Source organism: Triticum dicoccoides, chromosome 1B (assembly GCF_002162155.2).
Source record: "Triticum dicoccoides isolate Atlit2015 ecotype Zavitan chromosome 1B, WEW_v2.0, whole genome shotgun sequence".
In the NCBI taxonomy this organism is placed as follows: domain Eukaryota; kingdom Viridiplantae; phylum Streptophyta; class Magnoliopsida; order Poales; family Poaceae; genus Triticum; species Triticum dicoccoides.
In genome coordinates this window covers 446,411,855-446,423,588 of record NC_041381.1, presented here as the reverse complement: position 1 = coordinate 446,423,588, position 11,734 = coordinate 446,411,855, and the positions used below count along the sequence as shown (strand labels likewise).

Here is an 11,734-nt window from a genome sequence, read left to right as displayed (position 1 = left end):
AGTTGAGCACACCGTTTCGGTTGGTGGAAGTTTGAACTTCGTATTCATATTAATCCATGTATAAGTTTACTGACGATAACTGTTTCATCTGATGGTACTGCTATTTTGTCACAAAGAACAAGTACTATGATGATGCCTCATAAAGAAAAAGTTCTTACGACAATAAACTGATGTTGTCTATTGTCGGGGGAGGTGAGGATGTCGATGAAAAGAGAAGAGTTTGTCTTCTGTCCGACAGGATTTGGTTGTAAATCTTTGTTCATTACTCCAGGTGTGCATTGAGCGTACATGATCTGCACGAAAAAAACAAATTGATTGGCAAGTTTTGAAGGACATGGGCAATGCTCGATTGGCAAGTTTGGATTATATCTAAAGATCGACATGGACAATGCTCGATTGACAAATTTTGATTTTTTTTTCTTGCTAGAAATGATACCAGCACAAGTGCTTAGCATGATAAATATGTTCGCCTATATTCTGAGTGGAAGTTACATGGATTTTTTGGGTACATTAGTCAACCTCTCAGTTGATATTTTATATTACTAGATAATTGTCCGTAACGGGGCCATAAATATGTGTACATGCACAATTTTTATTTGAGAGCCGCACACGTTATTTTGTTGATTCTGTTTAAATATAAATATTTCTTTAGAGCGGTCGTTCCCCTACTCCATGGATCTGTGGCACTCAACAGAGTTGATTGAAACGATGGCGTCGAAACATAAAAAAGATTATGGAAAGTAGGGCTTGTGAGAAAATAATCAGATTACAAGGACCCGGATAAATGTTGAACGTTTAGATTTTAAGCATGTCATCCCGAAATGTTTTTATGGCAACTTTAGTTGACGCGAGGTGGCAACTTTAATTGCTAAAAAATGGCAAATTTATCTTCATTTAGTTTTTTTGTCAGAAAATTGTCATGTTTGCCAATCTCGCTTGAACTAAAATTGTCATGAAAACATTCAGGTTGCCATGCGCAAAAATTCAAGCGTTCTGGATTTATCATTTTCGTACAAGAATGGATGAATAGTGCTTGTGCCTAAGTACTTGAATCTGTTCTTTAAGATTCCTATAAATAAGAAGGCTATGGTTTCAAATAAGAACGCAATAACTTTTTAGGTGAAAAATGGATCTTACCAGCACAACAATTCATTTGAAATAGTTATTTACTACTACTATAAGATTACCCATTTACATACACATATAAATTTCCACATAATGATCGTAAGTCGAGACGTGCGTTGCACGTGCATGCTTACTAGTTTAGAAAAGGAAGCATTTTATTGCGTACCCCGTTACACAAATGGGGAAATAATAACCGGGCTCAAAGTAGCTTTTAGATGAAGAGGCATTTTATGCAGTATCCCGCCTTACTCTTGCTTCTTGTCATTATTTCAGTAACCCTCTCAGTTGAACAGACCGAACTGCATGTGTCTATCCTATCTACAATTCCTACCTCTCTACATGTTTCCTTCTTAACTAACAATTGTTTTCCCATCTATTAGTGTTAAGAAATTGTATTGACCAGGACCATGCATTAGAGATACCGACAGCTCCATGTTTAATCATATGTTTGTTTTCCTGCAGAACCATCTATGAGAAACACACCGCTCCATGTTTAGAAATTGCATTGACCAGTACTTGTCTACTTGGTATTTGATTATGTCCTTGGATCGTTGGCGTGTTAGGACTTGACTATGTGTTGCGAGAGTCTTAATGATTCAAAGATTTTTTATAGAAATTTTAGAGGATTGGAATTCTTAGTAACATTTCCAAGTATGTTATTTGGTTTGTAGAAATATGTTCCTTTGCACTGTATTTCAAAGTTGTAACCCCTCCTCTACTCCCATTGTATGTGATGAACTGATGATATATCATATTTAGAAATAAAGTACGGTAATAATTAGTTCAAATTGCGTGGTAATAACATAATCCTTAAGCCTACTTGTTACACAAATTTTTGTATCTTTCTCCCTCCCATGATCAGACTTCTCACTACTTTCAAACCCTTCGTAGTAACTTATTTTTAAATAAGTGACCTTTTCATGGCACAATTGCCATGAATCACATACTAGGTCATTTAAGTACATATTGCGATACAGAAGGGTAGGACCAGATATTTGAAAATGGCATTAACCAACAAACATAGCATAGGCATTGCATTAACTGAAATGGTCATAAGCGCCATCAAAATTCAAGTTTGAGGAAACATAAAATCATCGCAAATATCATTGGCATATCAAACGAACCACTAAAGCAAGCACACAAGCATCAAAGCATCATCGGCATACACATCCCTCACCTAAGCATGCATACTGTTGAGTATATTGTGTACGTGTATATGTGTGTGTAGGGCCCATCTCCTGTTTTCTTGTATAGTTGAGGTTGTGGCCCACCTCTGTACTTATATATACGTGCCTGGTGCACCGATCAATACATCGCGATTGCACAGCCCATAATCTGTCTCTCTACACATACAAACTAGACGTTCCTAGCGGGTTTGACCGAGGGATGCTTTAAGCACCGTGCAGCCGTGGCCCGAGCGATGAATGCTATAGACAAATGGAATACGAGAGTTACTATAGCCTAGCTAACAATTCAAACTTTGTTCTGTATATTCGCTTCAGTTCAGATGGATCGTTACGAAGACATACGCATATAGGCTCGCGCACACAAACACAAAGCAGTAGCAATAGTTTCACAAGTTACATGATCACAGGGACACAAAGAGCAAACCACACCACAACACTAACCAGACGGCCTGCGCCAGTTTCATTATTCACACACACCCGATGACACACGGCACAATCACCAGAGACACATCGACCGCTTGCATCTTAGCAGTTGCAAGGGTTGCACTTGCAGCTAGCACCGCAGCTGCATCCGTGGCCGGCCTCACCAAACTCGGCGGTCTCCTCGAACTGCACCTTAGCGGGCCCGAAGCCGAGGACGACGGCGGTGGCCTGCACGGTGGCGCCGCTCTTCTCCTCCAAGTCAGGGTACATCTTGCTGCAACCGGCGAATCAAAATAATCAGCGCAAGAAATTACTCAGTAGCAACTCACTCTAGTTTGCAAGAGAGGGAGAAGTATGCATACCCGCAGTTGCAGTTTGAGCCGCAGCCGCAACTTGATCCACAGCTGCAAGACATCCTTAGTTTTGTTGAAGATGGATGAGGAATAAGTGATTTGAGGTGAGCAATGAGCAATGCATAGGCTCTCCCTGTGCAAAAATATTTATATGCGAGTTAGTGTGATTGAAAGGATGTTTGTTCCGGTGCTATACAAAGGCTTCCTAGAATCAGTCTTTAGGAGATGTGGTCCATCTAATATAAATTTCTACGACTGAATAAAACTTTGCAATTTTATAATTTTATCCTTGCAAGTATTCAGTTTGCCGAATGAACTTCTATTTTCAAAGAACAAAACATGTTGAATAAATCGCCAATAATTGTGACTGTTTCTGACATGAGCCCTGACGATTTCTGAATAATTTTCTGTAAGTTTGGGGACGTTTATGGTGTTACTGTTGCTTTCTTCTAAAGCAACGACGCGTGGTATGCGTAATCCTAGCGCTCTCCTTGTTTATATGAAATAACAAGCATTTAGATGCGTGTTCAAAGAAGCTATGTGGTTAACTGCTAAATTAATGCAAGCAAGACCTAATAAGAAAATACTAACATTTTAATTCATTTTGTATCGATTGACTTCAACAACAGCTACGCTGCTGGCTAGAAATGTGCCTTCTTTGTTTTTCACCCATTACTTTTTCATATAACCCTTACAACCTTATTACCATCATTATTTATTCTCAGTGGAACAGGTTTTTAGGAAATAAAGTATTTTATTATCTCAAGGCAGCCTTCTGATAAGAAGCATTTTGCTGGCTCACTCTTGCTTCTTGTCATCATTTCAGTAACTCTTTTTCTTAACACAGTACAAACGCATACGCTCATACTACGCACATACACTCATCTTTATATATGAACACACACGCATACCCTACCCTAATGAGCACGTCTAAGAGACTGAGCCGACACATCATTTTGGGATTGACGAAGTCACCACAGACACTTTCATAGTTGGCGGGAATGTCTCCTCCCACTGAATGCACGTCGTAGAAAGGCATGAAATAAATCTAGAAAAATGCGAGCACGGGTGTCAAGTCTAGGACTTGAACCTAGTGGGCTGGTGATACCAGTGTCCTTGGTTCGCGTTTCAGTAACTCTTGGTTGAACAGACACAAGTGCATGTGTCCCTATTTACAATTCCTACCTCCCTACATGTTTCCTTCTTAAGAAGTTTTTTTCCATCTATTAGTGTTAAGAAATTGTATTGACCAAGACCATGCGTTAAAGATACCTAGATCTATGTTTACTCATATGTTCGTTTTCTCGGAGAACCATTCGATGTTTAGAAATTGTATGACCAACACTCGTCTACTTGGTATCTGATTATGTCCTTGGATCATTGGTTTGTTAGGACTTGACTATGTGCCTCGAGAGAGTCTTATAATGGCTCAAATGATTTTTAGAAATTTTAGAGGGTTGGAATTCTTAGTAACATTTTCAAGTACGTTGTTTGGTTTGTAGAACTATACTCCTTGTTCCTTTGCACTGCATTTCAAAGCAAAATTCCATTTACTTAAACTATTGGAATAATGTTCTTTCCACAACGAAATATTTGTGGGAATTTAGTATCACGGGATTCAAGTGGACATGACAATGGAGCCCTACATTTATCTTATTGATTTGTCTTTGGGATCATGCGAATCAAATATATCCTTATCTAATGTCTCCCAACCACTGAATTCTGATAGTAAGTATTTCAACGAATGATACAACCAACATACATGCTTAGGGGTACATTTGGTTGCACGGAGTTCCCACATAAACCATTGGTGACAAGCCCAAACGAGTCAAACCCTTGTTGTTTGGTAGCATGCATAAGGCCTGGCGTGCTCACCTTGCAACACAAGTGGTGAAGTTACCCACTCAACAATCATTCAAACATGGTACCCCCTCCTCTACTCTCATTGCATGTGATGAACCGATGATATATCATACGAAATAAAGTACTATGACAATTATTTCAAATTGCATGGTAATAACACAGTCCTTAAGCCTACTCAATACATAACTTGTTTTATCTTTCTCTCTCCCATGACCAGACCTCAACCCTTTGTAGTAACTTATTTTTTAAGAAATATGTTCATGTAGAGAAATATATTGGCACCCGTGTGTGAAAGAATTATGTTTATCTTTTTTGGGGGGGTGGGGGGTGGGGGGGTTATCCTTCTATGTTACGAAATAAGATAGAAATATGTAACACACGGCTAATAATTCACACTTTGAGTGAACCTGTTCTGTATATTCACTTCAGTTCGGATGAACCATTTCAAAGACACGCACACATAGGCTCGCGCACACAAACACCAAGTTTCACAAGTCACAAGGACACCAAGAGCAAACCACACCACAACACCAACCAGATGGCCAGGGCCGGTTTCATTATTTGCACTCGATCACACACGGCACAATCACCACAAGCGCATCGACCGCTGGCACCTTAGCAGTTGCAAGGGTTGCACTTGCAGCTGGCGCCGCAGCTGCAGCCATGGGCGGCCTCACCGGACTCGGCGGCCTCCTCGAACTGCACCGTCGCGGGCCCGACGCCAAGGACAACGGCGGTGGCCTGCACGGTGGCGCCGCTCTTCTCCTCCAAGTCAGGGTACATCTTGCTGCAACAGGCGAATCAAAATAATTAGCTCAATAACTTACTACTCAGTGGCAACTCACCCTAGTTTGCAAGAGAGAGAAAGCATATGCATACCCGCAGTTGCAGTTTGAGCCGCAGCCGCAGCTTGATCCACAGCTGCAAGACATCCTTCGTAATGCGGTAAGCTCGACTGTCGAAGATGAAAGACTTGATTGGGATGGTGAGCAGTGGGCGATGCATATGCTCGGCTTGTGCACCTCTATTTATAGGCGTGCTAGTGTGTTGGAAAGGGCGTTGTTGCGTGTATGTGCACGATGCATATGCCTAGAATAGGTCGTCACAAGTTAGTTTTTTCATCCAATGGCGCTTTCTAAATTCAGTGTGTTAATTTCAAAATATGAAGGGAAGCCTTGGCGCAGTGGTAAAGCTGCTGCCTTGTGACCATGAGGTCATGGGTTCAAGTCCTGGAAACAGCCTCTTGCAGAAATGTAGGGAAAGGCTGCGTACAATAGATCCAAAGTGGTCGGACCCTTCCCCAGACCCTGCGCAAGCGGGAGCTACATGCACTGGGGCTGCCCCTTTTTAATTTCAAAATATATTGCGCTGGGATATGGTTGCTTTCTGCTAAAGCAACAATGCGTAGTTGACTTTCCTTCCCTTTTGAATATATAGCACCAACACTAACGTTAGTTGATTAATTAGTGAACGTACGATATCAAGACCTAATAAGATTGTGACACTATTTTAAGTCATTTTACAATTACTAACATCGGTCGATGTACACCTGCAAGAAATGAGCCTTCTTTATGTTGCGATCTCTTATGCTTACCATCATCTATTTTGATGATTTTTTGCCTCAAAAGGAACCATTTTTCTTCTTCAAAAAGGGAGAATATCCCTCTGCCTGTGCATCGAGTCATGCACATTGCACACAGCCTTTCTTAAAAGGAACCAATAATTTTCAGATGAAGAAATATTTATTTGGACGCATCATTCTTTTTTTGTGAAAAGTTCTTCCGTCTACTAATAATATACTCCCTCCGTCCAAAAATACTTGTCGGAGAAATTGATAAAAATGGATGTATCTATAACTAAAATACGTCTAGATACATCCATTTCTCCGACTGAGTATTTCCGGATGGGGGGAGTATAACAATAGTACAAAGATTTTTAGGAGTAAGTAAAATTACAACCAGCTCCACGGACCACCCGGCGAAGACTATAAACACTGGAACAAGCCGAAGGTATGCCACCGTCATCGCCCCTTCCCCACCAAAGACGGGAAAACCTTGTCGTAATTGACAACTAGGAGTCATCGTGCTAAGGCCCAACGTGCCAATACATCAGTGCAACAACCATCGGCGAAGAGAAAAAAACGCATAGCGGAAGGACTGTACCTACAAATACACCAACGACCACGAGCGCCGGCCAAATCGAAATGAACCTGCCATAGACAAAGCCCACCAGATCCAAGCAAATCCGCTAGAGGCCAACGCTGAGCAGACCCAATCATATCAGCCGGAAACACACATCCACGCGTCCTTCGCCGGAGTTAGGCACACAAGGACTAATGATTTCAATGAGTTTATTTGAGGACCTTAGATCAGTTTTCATATTCTTTATGGCTAAATGAGAAATGATTTGTGACCCCACAAACAACTTTTCTAGTTGGTGTCCCCATCAAGCTCATAGTTTTTACTTTCTACGTATTTTCGTGCATCCAAGAATCACATTTAGTACAACACAATCATACTATGAATAGGGGCGCAAGAAAAATACTTTGGTTTGAATTCCAATAACAGATCCTAATACAAAGTTATCCAAAACCCACTTCCAAGCCAGGATTTCTCTAAGCCTCGCACCTGAGAAGATTTTCTTCCGGTACTAGCGAGCCACTTAGGTTTATTCATGCTAAGAGATAACCCAGACTCAACTGTTCAGAACCATCGTCCTTTTTGTTTCGGAGCCGTCGATCCCTATATTCCACTTTGACAAAACGTCTTGTTTAGTTCGACATTCCAAGCACCACATTTCATCGACACTTCTGAATCATCCCAGTTTGCTTTTCTCCAGTCATAGTATAGGTTTGATAAATACACTTACTCATCTAGAACTTTCGGGTAGTAACTTTGCTCTTCTCTGCAAATTTCTAAGTCTTGTGATGACTCTTTTTTGCAGGACACTGCTTCTCTCTGCTGGTATCCTTACTCTTATGGACGTAGATGGTTGGGCCATGAGGGGTTTGCAGTAAGTGACAAATTTTCCCTTAGTTGAAAACCAGTGTATCAATTCGTGGAGTCCTGGTTGTAGCCAATGATCAGTACCTGCACACTAAGACATTTCGCTTGGTCCCCAACACTCCTAGTAAGGGTGTCAAACTTACTAGTCTTGCTAGTTACAAATACTATTGTATTTTGTGGTTGGAAGTGATGATTACAAGTAAGTAGTAAAACAATTTAGATTGTAAAAAAATAAGAAAACAGTTGATCAAGGTTGAATTTATGAGGAATAATGGACCAAGTTTGATTATTTCACTAGCGACATCTCATAAATCATAACATAGATGTGGTGAATAATTACTGTTGCTTGATTAAATTGAAGTTTTTATGATTGATATATGAGTCATGATTTCACATAGACATTACGACGTTATATCCACATACCATTATCCGTATGAATCTATGGCTAATACTTGATACGTCTTCAACGTATCTATAATTTTTGATTGTTCCATATTATTATATTATCTGTTTTAAATGTTTTATATGTTTCATGTGCATTAATATGCTATTTTATATTGTTTTGGGGACTAACCTATTAACTCAGAGCCCAGTGTCAGTTTCTGTTTTTCCTTATTTTTGAGTTCTACAGAAAAGGAATATCAAATGGAGTCCAAACAGAATAAAACTTTATAATGATTTTTCTTGGACCAGAAGACATCCACGAAGCTTGGAGAGGGTGCCAAAAGGTTTGCAAGGCGACCACAAGCCTTCCAGGCGCGCCCTAGGGGGGTGCCCTGGGGGCTTGTGGGTCCCTCGGGGGTCCTCCAAGCCTAATTCTTGCACTATAAATTCCCAAATATTCTCAAACCAACAGAAGCGTCCACCAAAATACTTTTCCGCTGCCGCAAGTGTGACACCCTCGATTCAATCGTACACTAATCATGCACACAAACGTGTACGATCAAGATCAGGGACTCACGGGAAGATATCACAACACAACTCTAAAACATAAATAAGTCATACAAGCATCATAATACAAGCCAGGGGCCTCGAGGGCTCGAATACAAGTGCTCGATCATAGGCGAGTCAGCGGAAGCAACAATATCTGAATACAGACATAAGTAAACAAGTTGCCATAAGATGGCTAGCACAAACTGGGATACAGATCGAAAGAGGCGCAGGCCTCCTGCCTGGGATCCTCCTAAACTACTCCTGGTCGTCGTCAACGGCCTGCACGTAGTAGTAGGCACCTCCAGAGTAGTAGTCGTCGTCGACGGCGGCGTCTGGATCCTGGGCTCCAACGTCTGGTTGCGGCATCCGAGAAGAAGAGGAAAACAGGGGAAAAGAGGGAGCAAAGCAACCGTGAGTACTCATCCAAAGTACTCGCAAGCAAGGAGCTACACTACATATGCATGGGTATATGTGTAAGGAGGCAATATGAGTGGACTGAGCTGCAGAATGCCGGAATAAGAGGGGGATAGCTAGTCCTATCGAAGACTACGCTTCTGGCAGCCTCCGTCTTGCATCATGTAGAAGAGAGTAGAGTGAAGTCCTCCAAGTAGCAACGCATATCATAATCCTACCCGGCGATCCTCCCCTCGTCGCCCTGTGGAAAAGCGATCACCGGGTTGTCTGTGGAACTTGTCTGGGTGTGTTTTATTTAAGTATCCGGTTCTAGTTGTCATAAGGTCAAGGTACAACTCCGGGTCGTCCTTTTACCGAGGGACACGGCTATTCGGATAGATTAACTTCCCTGCAGGGGTGCACCACATAACCCAACATGCTCGGTCCCATTTGGCCGGACACAATTTCCTGGGTCATGCCCGGCCTCGGAAGATCAACACGTCGCAGCCCCACCTAGGCACAACAGAGAGGTCAGCACACCGGTCTAAATCCTATGCGTGCAGGGGTCTGGGCCCATCGCCCATTGCACACCTGCACGTTGTGTGGGCGGATGGAAGCAGACCTAGCCCCCTTAATACAAGAGCAGGCTTACGGTCCAATCCGGCGCGCCGCTCAGTCGCTGACGTCAAGAAGGCTTCGGCTGATACCACGACGTCGAGTGCCCATATCTTTCCCGCGTAGTTGGTTAGTGCGTATAGGCCAGTGGCCAGACTCAGATCAAATACCAAGATCTCGTTAAGCGTGTTATTATGAAGCAACCGCGAACGCCGACCAGGGCCAGGCCCACCTCTCTCCTAGGTGGCCAACCTGCCATGTCGCTCTGCCACAAAGATCCACACAGAGGGCCGTCGGGAAAGTATGTCCTTTCAGCCCCCAATTCGTGAATCAACCGCGGGTCCTCAACGAGTCGACCCGACTTTAGTCACCATCTATATAATATGTATGTATAGTATATACCCGTGATCACCTCCCGAGTGATCACGGCCCGATAGTATAGCAAAGCAGACTGACAAGAATGTAGGGCCACCGATAATAAACTAGCATCCTATACTAAGTATTTAGGATTGCGGGTAAGGTATCAATGATTGTAGCAACAATGACAGGCTATGCAACAGAATAGGTGTAACCGAACAGTTACATGCTACACTACTCTAATGCAAGCAGTATAGAGAAGAATAGGCGATATCTGGTGAGCAGGGGGGGCTTGCCTGGTTGCTCTGGCAAGAAGGAGGGGTCATCAACTCCGTAGTCGAACTGGGCAGCAGCAGCGTCGGTCTCGTAGTCTATCGGAGAGAAGAGAGGGAAGAAACAATGAATACAATGCAAACATAAGCATGATGATGCATGACGTGACAAGTAACGGTGCAAGGCGTGCCCTAACGCGGTAGTAGGTGATACCGGCGAAGGGGGGGGAAACATCCGGGAAAGTATCCCCTCCCGGTGTTTCGCGTTTTCGGACAGATGATCCGGAGGGTAAAAGTTGTGTGTTCTCTATGCTAGGGATGTGTGGCGGACGAACGGGCTGCGTATCCGAATTCGTCTCGTCGTTATGAGCAACTTTCATGTACAAAGTTTTTCCATCCGAGCTACGGTTTATTTTATATTAATTTTAAAAGTTTTAAATCATTTTTAGAATTTATTTAATTAATTTAGTTCAACATTATCCAGAACAGTGCATGCTGACGTCATCATGACGTCAGCATGACGTCAGCAGTCAACAGAGGTGTTGACTAGGTCGCTCACGTGTGCAACCCAACTTACATACTCTGTTTAGGTTAACTAGGTTCTAGCTAATCTAATTACTATTTAATTAAACTGACTAGTTACTTAGATTAATTAAACATGATTAATTAACTTAATTAATTAATTAATTAATAATTTTATTAATTAATTTTTTTGTTTTTATATATTTATTTTTTAAAACGTTCTTAGGGGCGTGGGCCCCGGCTGTCATAGGCCTGGGGGCCTTAGCGGGCGCGTGGGGATACGGGCGCGGATGCCAGCCCGTCTGGGCGCACGCCCAGGGGCGCCATGGCGGACAAGGCCAGCGAGGCCGGGCGGTCACCGAAGGGGGACGCCGGCGGGAGAGCAGCCGGACGGCGCCGAAGTGGGGCCGCGTGGACGAGGCCGGAGCTCGACCGGAGCGAGCTCATGGCGGCGGGAGTGAGCAGGGCGGTGGCAGTGCAGCGCGGGGTTGGCGGTGGCCGAACGCGGCCACGGCAGGCGCGCGCGCAGATGAGGCGGGGTGAGGCCAGCACAGGGAGGAGGCCGCGGCCCCGGGGCGGTAGCGGGCGCGGGACGACGGGCACGACCGGTCGGTGCAGCGCGTGGCCAGGGCGCGGCCCACCCGCGGTGTTTGAATGGCCAGGGGGAGTGCGAGGAGAGGGGGCGG

At 43.4% G+C, this 11,734-nt stretch overlaps 2 protein-coding genes across 2 annotated transcripts; both read right to left on the bottom strand.

Annotated features, from left to right (window-relative positions):
• Nucleotides 1-2,627: 2,627 nt before the first annotated feature.
• LOC119306581 (metallothionein-like protein 1) lies at nt 2,628-3,243 on the bottom strand. Its single transcript, XM_037582765.1, has 2 exons — nt 3,098-3,243; nt 2,628-3,009 (listed from the first exon to the last, which is right to left on the bottom strand). Exons 1-2 carry the CDS (start codon nt 3,148-3,150, stop codon nt 2,838-2,840), a joined length of 225 nt encoding a protein of 74 aa, XP_037438662.1. The 5' UTR covers nt 3,151-3,243; the 3' UTR covers nt 2,628-2,837.
• Nucleotides 3,244-5,334: 2,091 nt separating this feature from the next.
• Nucleotides 5,335-5,965, bottom strand: LOC119306570 (metallothionein-like protein 1). The gene is made up of 2 exons (XM_037582755.1): nt 5,831-5,965; nt 5,335-5,738 (listed from the first exon to the last, which is right to left on the bottom strand). The coding sequence occupies exons 1-2, from the start codon at nt 5,881-5,883 to the stop codon at nt 5,567-5,569; spliced, it is 225 nt and encodes a 74-aa protein (XP_037438652.1). The 5' UTR covers nt 5,884-5,965; the 3' UTR covers nt 5,335-5,566.
• Nucleotides 5,966-11,734: the final 5,769 nt, after the last annotated feature.

Bases quoted from the DNA above. Each gene is read 5' to 3' on its own strand.
- LOC119306581 (XM_037582765.1), bottom strand. From the start codon at position 3,150: ATGTCTTGCAGCTGTGGATCAAGTTGCGGCTGCGGCTCAAACTGCAAC. The intron at 3,010-3,097 runs GTATGCATACTT...CGCCGGTTGCAG, and splicing joins GGCTCAAACTGCAACTGCGG to CAAGATGTACCCTGACTTGG.
- LOC119306570 (XM_037582755.1), bottom strand. From the start codon at position 5,883: ATGTCTTGCAGCTGTGGATCAAGCTGCGGCTGCGGCTCAAACTGCAAC. The intron at 5,739-5,830 runs GTATGCATATGC...CGCCTGTTGCAG, and splicing joins GGCTCAAACTGCAACTGCGG to CAAGATGTACCCTGACTTGG.